Genomic DNA, 19,736 nt, shown 5'->3' on the forward strand with positions numbered 1-19,736 from the left:
ACATAATGAGCTCATCACACACGAAGCGGCCCCAATGAGTGAGTCAGCAATAAATCAACAATCTTAACGGAGGAATTAATAACAAGCAAGTGGGATTAGATTAAGAATCAGTTAATAGAGAGGAGAGATTAAACGCCCAGTAAAATGCAAGGCCGAGAGCCGCTCTCAGGCCACCCTTGGGTTCTTGGAGAGAAGTGCCCTCCCCTAAGGCACTTGGGTGGGTGACGAACTAGGGTAACCACTGCTGAGTTTACGGGGGTCCTTGGAGGGGCCAGGTAGGGGGGCTGAGCACAGAGGTACTTAAGGGCCAACCTCCTTCAGAAGCATCTTGATTTCTGACGACCGCACTGAGTGCCTTTAAAACTCCAAGGCACAGAAACATGCAGGGGGCTGGAGGGAAGACAGCAGGGAGGGGGAGAGAGAGAGCAGGAGGTACCCTGTGCAAACCCAGCTCCTACTGTGTCACTGGCGCTGTACCCATTGACCGCGGCCTTGCTGCTCAGCTCGATCATCTGGTGCAACCGCAGCTTCCGGCAGTAGATGGAGGCCGCCTCGGGCTCCAAGGCAACGATGAGCTGCTCTGAGTTCTCGGGGGAAGCCAGGCCTGCCTGGAAGACAGAAGGCAGGGCTGGGACCCAGGCTCCCTGGCCAGGACCCCTCCAAGGACACCCACGCCTGGGGCTGACACCCCGCAAGGAAGGGACACTCACAAGCTGCTTGTTTGGGAAATTCCCTCCACAGGCCTCTCCAGAGCCTAAAATCGGGGGTGATCGGGTGCTGGTCCCCAAGCCAGGGACCCAAACGTCACCGAGTGGGGAACGAAAATGTACAAGCGCCCTTGGGAAATTCCAGGCTCTGTGAGCCTCAGGGCCTCCTGCATTTGGGGCCTGCTTGGCCCAGAACTGAGAAGCACAAAGGGGCAGAGGACCGAAAACTTTGAAAACCACCACGGGATGGAAGGCCGATGGTCTGTTTCCGGTTCCAGGACTAAATGGTCTGACCGGATCGTAGCAAACCCCGATCTTTGGTGGCCTAGGAAACAGAAAGGCCATCACTGGGCCTCAGCTATGCAAGCGTCTGATTCTGTCGTGTGGGAATCTGACCTGTTATCTCCAGAGCACCAGGAAGGTTCCAGGAGAAAGCCCCCCCCTGGAATCCCACAGAGTCCCCATTTCCTAGAGTGCAGGGGGAAAGGCCACTGACAGTTATCTTATTCAAAGCCTCTACCTCTTTCACAGCAGAAATGCTTCTGCCCCGTGACACCTGGCTTGCTCCAGTCACAGCCCCTCCAGGCTTCACGAAGGGCAGCCAGGAGGCTCCGGGACCAGCCTTCTGAGGGTGCTCAGAGACACAGCCCGGATTGGCCTCTCACGGCCTTGACCTGGAGCACGAGATCTAGCTTGCTTGTTGAAGCTGCCCAAGCTCACGGCTTTCCGTGGTCGCCAGCACAATAGGAAATAAAAACTAGCTCCTTCGATCAGCACTGTCTGCTGTCTTTGCTGCCATTTCCGAGGAAACCCGGGACGCGCCCTCGTGTGGCACCCCTTTGGAGAAGGCTCCCAGGTGTCCCCAGGCCCCTGGGGGTTTAGTGGACTCATCTCGTCAACCTGGGACAAAGGTCTGCCTAATGTCACACACGTACAATGACCCGGTGGGGAAGAGCTGGCCTAGAGTCACGGGCATGCGCGGAAGGAGCTTAGGAGGGTCAATTACTGGGCAAGGAGGGGAGGGGAGTTCAGGTTAGAAATTAGAAATGCCTTTCGTCCAACCCCTTCACTCTATGAAGAAGGAAACCAAGGCTCGGAGAGGTAGGGCAACCAACTGTCCCGGTTTCCTGGGGCACGGGCCTTTCAGTGCTAAAACCGGGCCAGTCTTAGGCTCCAGGGTATCCCAGAGAAGTGGCAGAGCAGCCCAGGCCCAGGTCTTGAGCCTTGCAGACCAGCTCTTTAATTGGTTCTCAGCTCTCCTGCTCTTAGTAATTCCAGGTACTGGGGTAGGGCCCAGGCCTCTGTACTTTGACAAAACCCGTGGGTGCCCCTAATACTCCTGAACTGGTTTGAAGGTACGCGCTCTACTCATTTACTCTGCGACAGTACTGCCTAGACCTGCTGTCATTCATTGTCACTAATAACCACACCCCAAACGAACCAGTTAATTACGTCTTAATGAGATACCATCAGCCGGCAGGTGACTGAAAATCTCCACTCTGCCGAAACCATGAATGCCTCACAAGGGCAGAACCCGTCTGGACCGAATTACAAAAACAGATGGAACCGCACACGCCTACACCCTCCGCCAGGAACCCGCCTCCTTCCTGCCTTGTACCCTTGGCTGAGGCCGACCACATGGGCAGCATCTGTGCCCATCAGCAGGGTCCCCAGGTCAAAGTGGCCAGGTCTGCCCTTAGCTTACACGGGTCAATAGGTTAGTGACACGGATGCACGACAAGATTTCCCCATCCAAGGGAATGAAGGTGCCCCCTCCCCCAGCCTCACTTTCTCATAGGGTCTCCTCAGACACCCTCAGCACAAAAGCAGACAAAGGTTAAAATGCCCGATGAAATAGGACATGGGTTACACGTGTCAGGTGCCACCAGGAACAGTGAAACCTCTGAACCTTTATCCCCAGGATCCCAGAAGAAGAAATCCAAAGTGACACCAGGAGGAGCCCCGTCTATAGAAGAGCGCTCGTGGACTGGTTCTTCTATCCTCATGGGTTTGTACGTAAAGCCAAGGTCCTCCTAGAACAGAAGCTCATAGGCCCAGCTCCCACAACATGGGCTGAGGGAGGAGACGTGCTACAAAGCAACAGTGGGCCCTGGATGTACAAGCCTCTCCTCCAAAGTTCAGGATGGAGGATAAACTTGGAGGAGGCTAGGGAGAGCAGAGCAGGGTGGTGCCCAGGACTCGGTGTGGAGGAAAGGCACGGGCTCTGCCCACTCAAAAGGCACATTCCTGTCATTGTGTCCCACTGGGATGTCAACCGGCCAGGCAGCTCCCATGTGGCCGGTAAGAGCAACAGGGGTCTGGGCCCAGCGGGAATGGGGACGGCAGGGGACAAAGGAGAGCAGAAAATAGACGCCCTTATTCCCCTCCATGCCTACCCAGAAATTCTGAGCAGGGTCTCTGACTTATACGTGAAATATCTATGTGGAAAATCACATCAAGAGGTCCAGAGGAGTGAAGAACCTGGAGGAAAATGTTACATTTTACTCCAGGCTCTTCACTCAAGGGCATCCGAGGGTACCTGGTGTGTGACTGAGACCACCCCCCCACACACACACACCAGATGCTCCCACATCCTGAAGATGTGAAAGACAATCAGGCTGACCTGAATCTGCCCCAAACAGCGTGGGCTGCACCCCCCGGGGGGCCTTTCACCTGTCCCTCCCCAGCTGGGCTGGCCTCAGCTCCACAGCCAAAGCTTTGACCCATTTCCATGGGGAGTTCCCACAGTACCCTGCTCTGGATGCAGACAGAAGCAAAGGTGAAGAGGGCCCCAAACCAGAGGGGAGGGGAAAGGCAAGGTCAGTGGGGGCCCTGGCAGTGCCTGGGAGACCCAGGACAAAGTAACCACACTCCTTTGCTTAAGCCAGCCCCCCTGTCCACTCCCCAGTGAGAGTGAGGGGCCGTGTCCCTACCAGCAAACTCTCATGGAGGTCACAGGGAGAGGGGAGGGGGAGGCAAAGGGAGGCAGCTGCCTCTGCACAGATTCCCAGTCACCAGGAGGCTTCCCAGAGCTGCTGCTGGGCTCCAAGAGAAGAAGGAAATGCGAACGTCTCTGCCGCACTCTCAGAAACCCAGATGTCTTTATCTCTGAGAGAAGGATCCAGGGCCCTGAAACGTAAGCTTGTTTCCGCATGAAAACACTTGCCTTCCTTCTCAGCAGAAGCCCTCTGGCCTGGCAGCTGGCAGGAGACCTGGGGGGTCTTTTCCTGGGATCAGGCCAGGGTCAACCGGGGCAGGAGAGCTCTCTCTCCGCTTTCAATAATTCTGCCTCTGGAGCTGGTATCTCAAGGCCACTGTTCCGTTCCAACGTGAGCTCTCCCTCTGCTCGGCCCCCGGCCCAGCACCTGGCATATTCTGCCCCCGACTATAGATCCATGGGGACCCGTCTAGCCTCTCCTGCAAGATGGTACATCTTCTAAGGGCAGCAGTTGGGTCTTCCCGCCCCGGAGCACACAGTAGGTGCTCAGAGAGCAGCTGCCGAAGGAACGAATCACCCATCCCTCCAGCCAGCCTTTATTCTGCAATTTCCGGCACTTCTCAGGAGGGCATTTCAAACATGACCTGAGGATTCTGCAATCAGAAAGCGTCTGAACAAGGAGGTTGCTACCCCATTTGACTTCACGAATCTGGGCCAGCAAGAACTCCATCGTGGTAGCTTTTAGCGCTCTGCTTCCTGGTCACAAGCTCCACCTGAAAGGAGCGGGTGGGTGAGAAGACCGCACTCCAGGGAGGCCGAGGACGTGGGCAGTTACCACCTCGACCACCGCTCCTTGGCCCTGCAGTCAGCCAGGCAAATCCGCCAGGGGCTGTGTCCACGGCTGAGAAAAACAGGCAGACCAGCGGAGTACTCAGCTGGCCTGGTGTCAGACTGCAAAGAGCTCCAGCTGCACGGCTTCTGAGCGTCATGGGGTTGGCTTTCTTTCCTGCAGTTTGTTCGGAAAGGGAGGCAAATGCAAGCTGCAACTCCGTGTTAGAGGAGATCAGCGTACACTGGGGAACATCATTTAGTTAACAGGTTTCTGGAACCTACTAGAGTTACACATTTTAGGCAAAATGCCTCTAGAAACACACTGGGCAACCTCCTATGCATGACGTGCGCAGGATGCAGTGGAACTCTTTCCTCATTCTGGGTCTTTTCTGAGGGCCTCAGAGGAGGCATCAGCTGTTCTTTCTGCCACCATCTTTTCACTGAATGCTCTTAAAGGGTCTAAAGCTGTCCCGAGGCTGTGGATTATAAAAGATGGAGACTTAACCCACTTTCTCAACTATCACTTGACATAAGAGAAGTTTTGGAAGTTTCACAGATGAAACTGTCCCCATGTCAAGTGCTGGGCAGCCCTCACTGGCAGTGAATCTCAGTCCTCCAAGTGCAGGCCCCAGGCCCACCCCCTGCAGGCCTGCTTCTCCACGGGAGATGCTGCCCAGAGATTCATCTCCTGGCTCTGGTCCAGGCCTCTTCCCCCTCCCCCAGGCCGGTGGAGGATGACCTTCAGCCTCCACGTGACTGTGCCATGAACTTGGGCTCGGGAGGCCTCCCATGAGCCCGGAAGGAGGGGCTCCACTTGCCACAGGCAAGTGGGGTGGACAGACCAGTTTCCCAGCTGCTCTGACGGAGAACCATGCCACCTCCTTCCTCATCCTTCCTGTTCATCTGTCAGAAGCCAGGCCGACAGGCAACAGCACATCAGGTGGAAGGGCTGGTGGGTACTCTCAGGTTTCAGAAGCTGGGTGGGCCAAGAACTGTGGTTTTTGCTCAGGTTCTGTATTTATCAAGTTTCTCCAGAGAAACAGAGCCAGTAGGATGTATGCATATGTAGAAAGAGCTTTATTATAAGGGATTGGCTTAGGCGATTACGGAGACTATCAAATCCCAAGACCTCAGCCGGCAAGCTGGACAGCCAGGAGGGCCGATGGTATAATTCCCTTGCCGGCAGGCTCAAGACCCAGGAGGAGCCGATATTTCAGTTGGAGTCCAAAGGCAGGGGGAAAACAATGTTCCAGTCTGAAGGCAGGCAGGCAGGCAGACAGGAGGAATTCCCTCTCATTTTATCTAGGAAGGTTCAGCCTTTTGTTCTAGTCAGGCCTTCCACTGATTGAATGAGACCCACCCACCTTAGGGAGGGCAATCTGCTCTATTTAATCGATTTAAATGTTCATCTCATCCTAAAACACACTCACAGCAACACTCAGAATGATGTCTGACCCAATATCTGGGTATCCCTAGGCTCAGTCAGGTTGACACATAAGAGTAACCATCACAGGTATGCATCTTTCTTGCTCTGCATAATAAATGGGAGGTGAGGAGGGAGAGTTGGAGAGATGCTAATTTTGGAGAGTAGCAAGCTCCATTTCCATCTTGTCATGAAGACTCTCCCAGAAGACAGGCTAAAGAGGGTGCCCCTGATATGCCACCTGCCCCTTGCCAGAAGTACAAATGGCTTCAATGAACCACTTGGATGCAAGTGATTTGAGAGCAGGGCTCCGGTCCTATGACTCGAGCACCTACCACAGTCCTGGCACAGGAGGCCCCTGGTACAGGCTGTTTAATGAATAAATGAACGAGTGAACAAAGGATGAATGAATGGCACCTGCCATCTTAAAATCCATCCAGTGACTGTAAACTGAACACAAGTATCAAATCAGAGCTACAAAGGGCCAAACGTTAAGCTGCACAGACACTGTCCTGGACAAACGTTACCCAGCAAGGAGAGGACAGGCCGATCCACAGGGTGTCTCTGGGCCTCAGGAAGCAAATTCCCCCATCCCCTCCCTCCATGCTGGCCACCTGGGCCCTGCCCAGGAGCTGCTGGCCCTCCTACTGCCTGAGGTGCCAAAGCCTAGAGGACGCCACACCCACCTCAGCCTGATTTCCCCCTTGGCCTCCCCAGTGTAAGGGGCCTCTCCCCACACTGGCCCCACCCTCTCAGAGAGACCGTCCTTGAAGAGCCGGCCCAGGGCTCCATGAGCCCCGACAATCTACAAGTCACCGCACCTCTTTCTTTTTCAGGCTAAAACTAAGAACTGTCCCCTTTCTGGGTCACGTGTTTGTTGCTGAAGTCTTCCCATGGGCTGGATAATGAAAGTCAGAACCATGATTCTTGAGTATCCTTCCTGAGAAAACTCAGGATCCCAGGCTGTGTCTTAGCAGACAGCCATGTCCCAGTGTCCCATCTTTGGGTCTTTGGACACTGCCTGAAGGCTGACGCCAAGGAAAAACTCCCTGATGCCCAGGGCTCCCATGGACAGTGAAACTGCATTTGTGTCTCTTCCTTTTTAAAGAAGTTGCCTCTTTCTGGAACTTCCACCTTCTTCCTTCATCTGTATAAAAACACATCTATTTTTGGCAAACACAAAGACTGAGCCAGATTCTCACGCTGAACAGAGGAAGGGGAGAGCAGAGGAGCCAGCCTGGGGCAGGGAAGGGAAGGAAGGGAATGGGAGAGCACGGGGTGGGGGGGGGGGCGTGCGGGGGCGGAACACTGCCCTTCCTTGAACTCCACCTGCCACCTGGAGTAAAGCCTCAAGCGTCCAGGACAATTCATGACTCCAAGGTGCCTGGGGCCATTTGACTGTGTTCAGAGATCAGCGTTGATTAGATGGGCATTTTGAAAGGAAAGGTTTATATTTATACATGTGGCCACAGACTCAACATCAAAGGTGTGTCTCCAGGGAAAGGTGGCTCTCTCCTGAGAGGTGTGGCAGGGGACAAGGAGACATCTATGACCTTTGTCATTTTCCCCAGCCCACTCAGGTTGAAGGCTCTGAAAACTGATTCTCAGCACAGACTTGACGCAGGCCCCAGGGTCGGCTTTCATTTATTAACCCAGGGGACTACGTACAACAGGGGCCAGCTCTGTCCCCGGGACCGGAACAGCAGGTCAGGACGGCCTCTGCCATTCTTGCCACGAAGTCAGACACTCGTGGGAGCCCCGTCGTGGCACAGGATGTCCGCAAACAATGTGAGGGTTGGAGGCCACGGGGGTTTGGGCACCAGTGGTGCCCCCTGCACCCACGAGGGATGGGCTGGCCATCGACGCTGGAATGCTCTGGCTCCATGGCGCCATGTTGACTGGCTCGCTCCCTAACTGTACCACTTGCCCTCACCCCGCTGTGGGTGTCCTCCACCAGGCAGGTCCAGCAGCCCCCTCCCCTGTCTGGGGCGCCCGTACATGCCATGCTCCTGTGTCGCTCCTAAGATGAACCGTGCAGAGGACAACCGTACTCCCTTTATTTCCCAGCCGCATAGGTGCAGCTTTCGGCCTCCACCAGGCTGATGTGCCTGGTCCATGGCCATTGGCCTTGTCTTTATTTCTTCCTTGTTCAAATATTCTTGTTCCCCAAGCCTTTTCCTTGAGGGTCTCACTTCCATTTGCCCACAGAGAAATACCTCTGAACCTCAGTTTGCAATCCTAGCCCCAAGGAACCTACAGGGGCAACAAGACCTGGAAATGAATAAAGTCAGAAGGAAAACTGAGGCCAGCCCCTCCCCTTGTCCGTCTGACCCCCACCGCTCCCCCAGGAGGAAGCTGAGGAATGGGAAGGCTCCTGGCCCCCCACCTGTGGGAGACCCCTCGCTGCCTCCCCAAGGAGGCCTGTGAATGCTGGGGGACTCTGGAGTGGGGTGACAGCCACTGCCAGGTGTATCTTGGGCCCTGCCTGCCCCCAGCCCTGCACTTACCTGGTAGGCAGCTTGTCTCATGAACTGCTTGGCGGGCTGTTTCCAGATGGCAGGCACTGTGATAACCCATCTGACATCAGAGTTCTCGAACTCTGAACCCGTCTGATCGCTCAGCTCCTAAAGCCAAGGAAAATGCAGCAGGTCAGGTGGACAGAGCTGGTCCTCCTGTGGCTTTGCTGAAAATCCAGGCTTCCTGGCCGTGAACTCTCGGGGCACCTATTCCGTGGCCCCCCCGAACTTATCAGCGTCAGGAACAAGAGTCTGTTTTCCAAATATACAGCAAAGGGGGAGCTCCCAGCTCCTTCCACTCCCTGGATGTGGCTGCAGGTGGGAGATGGGCAGATCTGAGGCCTCTGGCCACTTCCTAGTCATGTGACTTAGGGCAAGTGACAACCTCTCAGGCCTCAGCTTCCTTATCTGTACAGTAGGGATAATAGTAAGCTCATACAGTTATTGGGAGGATTGATAATTTCCCGAGAGCTTCACTTCCTGGCAGCTTGCTCCAGTGTCAACCTTGTTAAGCCCTTTCCATAGCTCAACCGCCATTAATCCACTTGAGAATCCTGTTAGGAAGAGATTAGCACTTGCCCCTCTTCTACAGGTGGCAAACTAAGGCCTAGATACGTTCGGTATCTTTGTGATGACTGCCCAGCTAGAAAGTAGCAGAGCCAAAGTTTGGACCCAGACGCAGGTCTATCTTGACTTGAAAGGCCAAGGTCTTAACTAAATTGTTACTTTTGGTCTCTTATCTGATCAGTGCCTGGCCCACAGGAATGCCTGACGACTGGTAGCATTTGTTAGCAGAGTTGTGTCACTGTCACCCACCTTACTGCAGGCCCAGCACATCAGTGGAGTTTTCCTGGCAGGATGGTAAGGGTAGGAACAACATGACCTAAGCAAGAACCGTGCTGCCCTTGACTTTCAGTTAATGTAAAACCTATCTACAAAACAGAAACAGACTCACAGACATAGAGCTCAGACTTGTGGTTGCCAAGGGTGGAGGGATGGGGAGGTAGGGGAGAGAGAGGGATGGACTGGGAGTTTGGGCTTGGTAAATGCAAACTATTGCATTTAGAATGGCTAAACAACAAGGTCCTACTGTATATGCAATCTCCTGGGATAAACCATAAAGGAAAAGAGTATTAAAAAAAAAGAATGTCTGTATGTGTATAGCTGAGTCACTTTGCTGTACAGCAGAGATGGGCACAACATTGTAAATCAACTCTTCTTCAAAAAAAAGAAAATCAGTGGGACCCATGTGGATAAACAGGATGGGTGGAAGCATCAGAGGTTTCCACCAGGCCCAGGTAGACAAAATATGTCTCTAGAATAGCTCTCAGACTCAGTATTCCCACCGGTAGAATGGGAAGAACACTAACCCACAGCGTTACTGGCAAGATTAAATGAGAACACACAGGGAACATCCGGCCCGGAGAAGACCTCTGACTGATGCTCGTCCCCCTCTTCTCCTCCCCTTCCTGTTGCCACATTCACCAGACAAATCTGAAATCAAACCTAAACACACTGATGTGCTTCTGCATCAAAGTCCGCTCTGGGGACATGTTTCAGAAGATTGATAGGCTGGCGGTCTTCTTCCTAATGGGTATCTCATTTTCTCTGTTGTTTCACATAGTTATCTTGGGGCTGACCCACCCGCTCACTGAACTAACTTCCTCTTTGGTCGGTAAGTTTTTTTTTCCCTTTTAAAAAAAACTTTTCATTTTTCATTGTGAGAAAATACACGTAACATAAAATTCACCATCTTAACCATTTTTAAGTGTGTGGTTCAGTACATTCACTGAACTTTTTTTTAATAAACATGTTTTTAAAAACATCTCTGCTTTAGACCAACATGAAACAACTTTTTTTTTTTAATTGAGGCATAACTGATTTACAATGTTGTGTAAATTGCTGGTGTACAGCAAAGCGATTCAGATAGATATATACAGATATACATACACACATATATATATGGATGTATGTAGAGATATATATGAATGAATATATATATGAACATATATATATATGTTCTTTTTCAGATTCTTTTCCATTATAGGTTATTATGAGATATCGAATATAGTTCCCTGTGCTATACAGTAGGTCCTTGTTGTTTACCTATTTTATATATAGTACTGTCAAACTCCTAATTTAAATCCCAAACTCCTAATTTATCCCTCCCCACCCCTTTCCCCTTTGGTAACCGTAAGTTTGTTTTCTATGTCTGTGGGTCTATTCCTATTTTATATATAAGTTCATTTGTATCGTGTTTTTAGATTCCACATATAAATGACATATGATATTTGTCTTTCTCTGTCTGACTTACTTCACTTAGTGTGATAATCTCTAGGTCCATCCACGTCGCTCCAAATGACCTTATTCCATTCTTTTTAATGGCTAATATTCCATTGTATATGTATGCCACATCTTCTTCATCCATTCATCTGTCGATGGACATTTCGGTTACGTCCACGTCTTTGCTATTGTAAATAGTGCTGCTGTGAACACTGAGGTGCATGTATCTTTTTGAATATGCATGTATCTTTTCATCTCTTCCCGATATTTGTCCAGGAGTGGGATTGCTGGTGAAAGAGCCATTTTTCGTCTGTGCTTATTTTTGTTTTTTTAATCATGTTTTACTTCCTTGCAGGTCTGCACTGGGCTTTAAAAGCAGGTGAGCACGTGATGGGTTGGGAGGGATTCTAAGCGTGGTGCCTATAACCATCCAGGCTATTTTAAACTCTTTAAACAGGAAAAGGCTCAAAGATGAATGATGGGCTTCCCTGGCTGTATGGAAAGTTGTCTGATGAGCTGTTTGTTCTCCAGCGGGTAGAGATCAGCTTGGAAGGAAAGGAACCTGGCATTGACTGAACATCTCATGTCAGGCACTTTCACTGACTGTCCCTCGTGAATAGTGAGACTGCTCCAGGGACGTGATTTCTGAGATATTCTACTTGAGCTTATTCTGGTCCAACATGCAATAGTCCCCCTCTGCACTGAACCCACCTGCCCCTCAAACACCAGCCAGCCTCTTATGCAGGACCTAGTTCCTATACACCTCCTCAAACAGCTCTTCTGCGTGGAATTTCTTTACAACGTGTTCCCTGCTCAGAGAAGGTTCCGGAAGCTTCTGGCTGAGCCGACAGGCCCACAACCACCCACCTACCCACGCCCGTGCCTGACCTCTGCCCCCTCCACCTCCTCCCTCCCTTGAGAGATGGGATGTTCACACCTTTCTTCTTGGCCAACTTGAAACACACTCCAGTGTCGTAGACATTCTCAAGTTCTACATCTTCCCTGAGTCCCCACGGCTGCTCCTCTTATTCCGGAGGCCCCCACCTCCCTCTGCGCCTTCATCTTTCTCCAGGAGCTGAGCCAATCCCTCTGAGATCCTTCTCTTCAGGCCGACAGAGGTCCACCTCCTCTCCTGCTTCGCCGTCTCCTGGACCAATGGCGGCTTCCCTTCCGCAGGTCCCTGCCGGCCTTACTGCTCCTGCCTCTGGCTGGTCACCACCTTCTTCCTGAAGCGAACCCAGCCCATCTCCCTCCCACTTCCTTCCTTAGAGTCCTCTCCCCACCCCTTTTCATAGAAGAATTTGTTCCCGGGAACCACTCCCTCCCTCCACCCCACCACCTTTATCTCCCTGGTTTTCATGTTCCTCAAATGACCCCGCAGTTGGAGTCTCAGCCTCGCCCTCAGCCCTCGGACACACCTGCTTCAGGATCTGAGTGAGGTGCTAACATATCACTCTCCTCCACCTGCAGGCCCTTGGGACCACGTGGTCTCCCCTCCTCTAACGCTATCCTTGTGGCCATGGCAACCCATGCGAGAAATCCTTTGAGGGCTCCCCACGACCCAGGAAGAATTCCTTCTCCTGGCCCTCGAGGCTTCACAGGATCTCGGCCGGAGCTTGCTGTTCCCGCTCTCTCTGCAGCCTTGCCCTTTGCCTGCTCCAAGCTGCCTGCCTCCCACAGCGGTTTGCTATGTTTTCTTTCCCCTGAGCTGTGCCTGGGCCGTTCCACCGGCGCAAAACACCCGCCCTTCCAGCTGCTGCCTGTTAGAGGCCCGCAATCCCTCTCCTCCGGGGAGGATTCCCTGCTGCTGCCCTTGGGCAGAACCTCTACCTTCACTGAACACTCAACACCCACGGTTACCCCCTCATGACACCCACCCATCGACTGTATGCACTGGGTTTCTTTCCACGTGGCCAGAACTTGCATAGCACCTGGCTCACAAAAAGTACTCAAAACAAGAGGTACTTGAATGGATGAAAGCAGTGTTACGACCTCACCTCTCTGTCTCCCTCGAGCCCTATTTCTAGAATTCTATTCTACTCTATTTCTAGAATTCACTAAATTTCTTCTAGCGATCACATAATACCAAATGCTTCTGAAGTTCCCAATTGTTTTTGGATAGAGTTTAATACACGAGGCTCTTGAATCATCTGATCTACACCCACTCATCACCATGCCTATGAGAGGGGACACCGAGCGGATGGCTATATTCCATTTGGAAATTAGCCATTTTCTTAATTCTGGGCCATCACTGAACAAACCTTTGCAAGGGCCAACCAAGGGGGCTTATTCACCTGGTCAGCTTCTTCCATGGGGTCTGGGGTGGGGGGCATGGAGGAGAGGGGGGACAGCAGCAACTATTTACCAAGTCAATAGTTGCCGAGCCCCCAGGGAGGCGGTTAACATCTAACATTTCACTTACTATCAAACGACCCACGAGGCACAGTTATCTGACCCCCTTGTCATGTTAGGAACGTGGGTATCAGAGAGAACGAGCGCCTCGCCCAAGATCGCACAGCTGCTGCATGTCTCCCGCCTTTCTTTCTCTTGTTTGTTTTACTGAGGTATAATTCACATACCACAAAATTCACCTTTTTAAAGTGCACAGTTTGGGACTTCCCTGGTGGTGCAGTGGACACGGGTTCACGGCCAATGCAGGGGACGTGGGTTCAATCCCTGGTCCAGGAAGATGCCACGTGCTGCAGAGCAACGAAGCCCGTGCGCCGAGACTACTGAGCCTGCACTCTAGAGCCCGCAAGCCACAACTACTGAAGCCCTTGTGCCACAACCACTGAAACCCACGGGGCTAGAGCCCATGCTCCGCAACAAGAGAAGCCACTGCGATGAGAAGCCCACACACCGCAACGAAGAGTAGCCCCCGCTCGCCGCAACTAGAGAAAGTCCGCGCAGCCAAAAAAGTAAAATAAAATAAAGTGCACAATTCAGTGGGGTTTAGTATATACACACGGTTGCGCAACCATCCCCGCTATCTAACTTCATCACCCCCCAAAAGTAACCCATACCCCCTGGCGGTCACTCCTCTGCCACTCCCCCAGCCTCTAGCAACCACTAGTCTACTTTCTGTCTCTATGGATTTGCCTCTTCTGATCATTTCCTACAAATGGAATCATTTGTGGCCTTTTGTATATGGCTTCTTTCACTTAGCAGAATGTTAGCATAATGTTTTCAAGGTCCATCCATGCCATAGCAGGTGTCAGCACTTCACTCCTTTTTAAGGCTGAATAATATTGCAGTGTATGGGTGAATCCCATTTCGTTAACCATTCATCCACTGATGGACATTTGGGTTGTTTCTGCTTTTCGGTTATCATGAATAGTGCTGCTAGAAACATTCATGTACAAGTTTTTGTGTGAATATATGTTTTCATTTCCCTTGGTACACACGTAGGATTGGAACTGCTGGGCAGATGGTCACTCCGTGTTTAACCTTTTGAGGAACTGCCAAGCTGTTCTCCACAGCAGCTGTACCATTGTCCCTTCCCACCAGCAGTGCACAAGGGCACATTCTCTGCCCTGAGGCTGTCCCTGCTCCCCTAGCTGGCAGGTGCCCCCCTGCCCCCAGCACAGGCTCTGGCATGTACCTACCTTCAGCGCCTGTTCCTTAAAGTACCGCAGGGCATAAGCAAAGATTTCAAGAGCTTTGATTTTCTTGCCATTTGCTGCCGTCAGGTCTGTATCCATGGTGAGGTCCTAGAGTCGGGACAGGAATGAAATAGTAAAAAGAAGGAGAGACATGCCTTCTGGCTTTAAGCACTGTCACTTGGAGACCTGGGGAACCCAGTGAACCATGTCTGTGTTTCCTGGTGTTTGAGGGGCAGACTAGGACGGCACGTCCCCCAGGACAGGGCTGGCAGCAATGTCCCCTTACTGTGTAGGGGGCCCTGGCTGCTCCCCTCAGGCCCCACCTCCACTGCTCCCTTCTTCCCTCCCTCCCTCCCTCCTTCTCTTCCTCTCTTCCCTGGATCCTCTGGGGGCAGAGGTTTCGGGGCAGCAACAGAGCCCAGGAAGAAAAAAAACAGGCAGCAGACGCCACTCCCGATGCAATTTACATACTATTTCCACATGACACACATGGTCACCCTTGGGGACCCCCCTAATGGAAGCCTAGATAATCACACCAAATCACTGACGTGCACGGTGCTAAACAGACACAAAGCTTTCACTTCCCGATGAGCTGCCAACCAAGTCACAAAAATAGAAGAGCTCCTATTTTAAGGATTGTGCTGTCTAATCCACTGGGAGCCCAGCATCACTGCCTTCCTTCCTCTGCCAGAAGCTACAGCAGTTGCTGAGTGCAGTCCTTGGGTGTAAGATGCTCCGTAAGATGCCGGATGGACTGCGGTCATTAAAAAATGATGAAAATAGTCCCCAGAGGGTGGGAATGGGCAGAGAGGGGAGCAAAAATCAGGAGGAAACCCCCAAGTCTCCTGGAACCAGAAGACGTATTGCCACCAGGGAAAAAAATCAGTGTGGTCTCTGGATTGATCCAGGCTGGGTAATTAGTCTTTGCCTTTGGAGTGTGAAGGGGTATCAAGCAGCTAAACCGGGCTTGTGGGGCCTGCCCATCATCCTGACCCCTCTACACATGCTTACTCCTCCCACATCTGGGGCTCAGCAAAGACACCCCAGCTTTGGGGTGGTGGCCCCCAGGCGGCTTCCAGGCATCAGGAAGCCACAGGCTTGGAATTGAAAAATTCAAATTGAAAAAATTCCTGGGCTTCCACCTGCAGGAGATTCCTACTGGGCACTGCTGAATCCTATCAGGTGAAACAGGAAGGATGCGTTTTGAGGCGAAGTCAGTGTGCTTCAGAGAGAGACACACACACGGGTGAGCACCGAGCCCTGGAAGGCAGGGTGCTGGCTGCAGCGTTTCCCAGTAACATTTGTTTTGTCATCTGCAAACACTTAACAAGCAGACATATGAAAGCAATAAATAATAGAAGCTAGCAATTGACTTTAACTAAGGACCGACCGACCGGCATGGTTCTGAGAGCTTTGTGTATTTTGATTCCTTTAATCCTTATAACATCCCCATAAGAAAAGCACTCTCCATGTCTCCATTTCACAGATAAGGTAAAGCAAGGCAAGGAGAGTCTAAGTGACTTGGATTAAGTATCTCAAAGGTGTCAGAGGTGGGATTTAAACCCAGGCCATCTGGCCTCATGGTTTGTGGTCTTAAACACTATCACCAACCTGCATCTCTAAGTACTGAGAGTTAAGGAAAATTTAAGGGATAAAATGCTTAAATTGAAAAAATTCTATCCTATGGCCCAACATTTCGATGAAGCTTGGGGGAGGGTGCTAATCAACTTGGCCATCTTACAAAACCCTGGCAAGTTGGAAGCAGAACTACTTCAGGCATTGGGCCTCCAATTATTGGGCCCTTGATTTCCTGAGCTACCTTCTTCCCCACATAGAAGGTTAATGAGCCATTGTTGCTGGTTGTTACTTCCAAACTGGTTAGTTATAACCACTACCCTGAGCCCCCAAAATGCTCCCTCGTCCCCGAGTCCTTCCTTCAGGATTCCTTGATCTCCCAACAATCCTGCAGGTGAAGGGGGATCTCCTGGCACAGCACGGGTCTCCCAGCCCCCTATGCCTGTGCTCCATCCAGGCAGTGTCTCTCTGACTGGTCAATTTCCAAAGCAAACAAGTTGCTAAACGTTCTGAATATCTCCCTGCCCATGTGTAGGTCAGAAAGTGCTGTGTGTCCCACAAAAGTGTCGTGTGCTCCAGGTTGTTTCTAAAATCAAGGTGAATGGACATTCATTTCTGCTTGGGAGAAACCTGAGGGCCCCCAAGGTCTGGAAAGGCTGGAGGAACCTCGGCTCTCGAATGCGGAGGACTTGGGGCCAGGGAGAGGCTGGCTCACCCCAGTGGTGTGCAGCTTCATCTTGAACTTCTCCAGGTACAGCCACTGCTTGGCCTCATTGGGATCCAGGTCGTGGTAAAAGTCCCTGGCGGCATACCCGAAACTGTGGAACTTCCTCTCCGGAGTCAACAAGATGGTGGTCGGAGTCTTCTGGTTGGACACCCCAGGGTCGCCTCCTTCCCATCGCCTGCCACCAAGGAAAGGCAGAGGTCATGGGCCTTCTTGCATAATCTCAATGCAGGCAGCACTGGTGTGAGCACCTACTGTGTGCGTGGCTGTTACAGATGTGAGTGCCCATGGTGGCTGCCAAAGGTGCCCACTGGTTTAGCTGGCTGAGTAGTGACTGAGACACAACTTCAGTTAATAAGAAAAACGAAAGGGACAAGTGCCAGGTTCTTGCTAAGTAACAAAGTCTGCTTCATCCTTTCAGCGTTTACTGAGCATCTACTGTGTGCCAGCTGCCAGCGACACAGAGATGAAACATTTATGTCTCTGCCTTCAAATAACGCACAGCCTAGTAGGTAATGGTTTTTTTTTGGTTTGTTTTTTGGCTTGGGTTTTGGTTCTTTAATTTGCAAGCACTCAATAGCAGATGGATAGCTGGTTTGCATCCTCTTTGAAACAGGTAGGGTATAAACAAACACATAAATACCTGCCTCATCAGATGGAAATGAGGGGCCCAGGGAAATGTCCCAGAGGGGTCAGAGGAGACAGAGGTGCCAGAGCTGGGGCCTTGGAAAGAATGCAGGGCTCAGGAGAGACTTGATGTTGAAGGAGGGAAGGACACTGCAGGCTGCTCTGAGGTGGGCAAGCTAAGTGACTGTGTAGGTTGGAGACAGCGTGTAAATGAGAAGGGTGATTGTGTTCATGTGTGAAAAACGAGATTGGGAAGCTGGTAGGAACCAGGCTGAAGAGAACCCTGAGGAGTGAGAGATTTAGTCAGTGAGTAATAGGGAACCACTGAAGGTTTCAGAGCAGGGGCAGGACAGAAATCAGAGCTACTGTTGACTGCAGCGAACTGTACTAAAGGGCGGGAGGCGGGAAGCCAGGTGGCTGAGCAGGAGACTCAGGCCTCGAGGTGAGGGAACTCATACGGGGGTGGAGAGCCCTGGGAAGAGAGAGAGGGGACGACGGGGGAGGAGCCGTCCAGCGGAGAACCGAGCCAAATGGCCTCGGTGGTGAGCAGGTGCAAGGAGCCCCAGAGGTTTCAAGCATGGGAGCCTGGAGGAGACAGTGCCCCTCACAGATGCCAGCAGCCCTGGCCAAGAAGGAGGCAGGAGGAAACGTGGAGAGCTTTATTTGAACGTTCTGGCATCGAACTCCCAGGAGGGGCTTGAAGATACAAGCCTGGGGTTCAGAAAGAGATCCAGGCAGGAAACAGACCTGGGCGCCCCCATACTGGGGGGACAGTCGGAGCAACAAGGTGGGTGAGAGTGCTGACGGGAACCGTGAGGAGGGAAGGAACCATATCCTGCACATCTATATGCTGAAGAGGACCCAGAAGTGGGGAGGGGTGTATACAGACAGACAGGCGGGCAGATGCGATGGGATTACGTCCTGGAACTGACGGATGGGTGCCATGGAGCAATCAGAGGGTAGGCTGAGCCCCAGCAAAGCTTCCTTCCTTCTCGCAGATAGAAGGAAGGAGAAAAGTAAAGAGTGGATGCTTCTCCCTCCTTTGGGGCCACGGCAGAGAAGCCCCGGCTGCCAAGAGGCTCCACGAGGAGACTCTACCAGGTCCTGGCTCAGCAGCTGGCTCTGGTCCTGCCACTAGCCACACGACCCCTACGAGCAGCCCCCGATGGAGACACATGCCCGAGAGGAAGCGCACCTCTCTCCCTGGCCTGCCCTCCTGGGGAGGTGGCTGTACTCCTGGATAGGCTCTCACCTGCCCCTGGCACCACAGTCCAGACGGAGAGCCAACCTCCACCTAGATTTGCCACACAGATGAGGCTGGAGTCATCCCTGGCCGGTTTCCCAGTCAAGCCCCATGAGGATGCAGGCTTCTACCCAGGGAGCCGAAGTCCCCGTGGTGACCCCACCGAGACGCACGGGTGATCAGCAGCTCAGGCAGACACTGGCGCCTGGGCCAGAGGCGCGCTCCACACAACCTTTCGGGAATGGATTTTCCATTACTATTAACACTGACATTTTCAGTAGGTAATGGACTTCCTGAGGTTTTGCCTTTCAAATTTTTAATTCTTCATCCCTATTTAAATACAAAATCTTACACTTTCTCATTCATAACTCTGTCAGTCTGGATCATGGTTATGTTAATATGTTCTGACTGAAATAAAATTCAGGTAGAACCTCCCTCCAAAAATCTCTACGATAACTACAATAATGTCCCCGAAGACCCTGAATCTGTGGAGGCTTTGTAAGAATTCCTCCCCAGCAAGTTCAAAGATATTTTTGCTCTCTTTCTTTTCTTCAGTTTTCATTGTATGACTATCCCTTTGAAATAACATTTCTTAAAACAACTAGAAGCTGATAAACGTTGACTCTAGCTTTTAATACAGAGCTCTTTTCTTTCCAAGGTTCCCACCTCGGGAGATGGCAGAGCGGACCCGCACAGCACCTGTCCCACGAACCCGAGGCAGAATCTCGGTGGTGACTGAACACCGAAGGCTCTGCCGCAATCAGGGTTCTCTACTAGAACGGGCTTTTTGTTATTTCCTGATGAGACGACACCCACGGGTCTCTGAAGCATCTTAGGACACCCAGTTTTCCAGAGGAAAGGCAGAGCCTAAATCAAGAGTGGGGTAGGGATCACTTTTATCATGACTTATGTTTTAAACAGCACTCTCTATAGAAAATGCGTAAGACCTTATTCTGGGAGTGATAACTAAATTCCACAATGACCAGCTGAAGGAATTGCAAAGCCCAACAATGTATCTTCAGAGCCATCCTTGGATTTGGAAAATCAGGGTGATAAATCCCTAGCTCACAAAGCTTTGAGTGGCCACAGACTGCAAGAAGGCGTGAGCCAGTCTGGGGGAGCAGGCACTGGTGCCAGGATAGACCAGGGTCCTCGCAGACAGCTGATCACACGTGGATGGGGTAGACGCCAGGGCTGCCGTGTGCATGAGTGGGGGGGCGGGGGGCGGGGAGTGGCCCAGGAGACCCAGGGCAGCTTCAGGGTGAAG

At 51.9% G+C, this 19,736-nt stretch overlaps 1 protein-coding gene across 1 annotated transcript in view; it reads right to left on the reverse strand.

Moving 5' to 3' along the window:
- HSPA12A (heat shock protein family A (Hsp70) member 12A) overlaps positions 1–19,736 on the reverse strand; it is a 68,342-nt gene that overhangs the window by 11,138 nt on the left and 37,468 nt on the right. The window contains exons 4-7 of the mRNA XM_032609229.1: positions 16,591–16,777; positions 14,304–14,408; positions 8,407–8,523; positions 437–608 (exon numbers count right to left, since the gene is read on the reverse strand). Coding sequence (XP_032465120.1) covers positions 437–608; positions 8,407–8,523; positions 14,304–14,408; positions 16,591–16,777 — 581 coding nt within the window. The remainder of the gene's footprint in view (positions 1–436; positions 609–8,406; positions 8,524–14,303; positions 14,409–16,590; positions 16,778–19,736) is intronic.

The sequence above is a fragment of the Phocoena sinus genome, chromosome 16, assembly GCF_008692025.1.
Source record: "Phocoena sinus isolate mPhoSin1 chromosome 16, mPhoSin1.pri, whole genome shotgun sequence".
Taxonomy (NCBI): Eukaryota; Metazoa; Chordata; class Mammalia; order Artiodactyla; family Phocoenidae; genus Phocoena; species Phocoena sinus.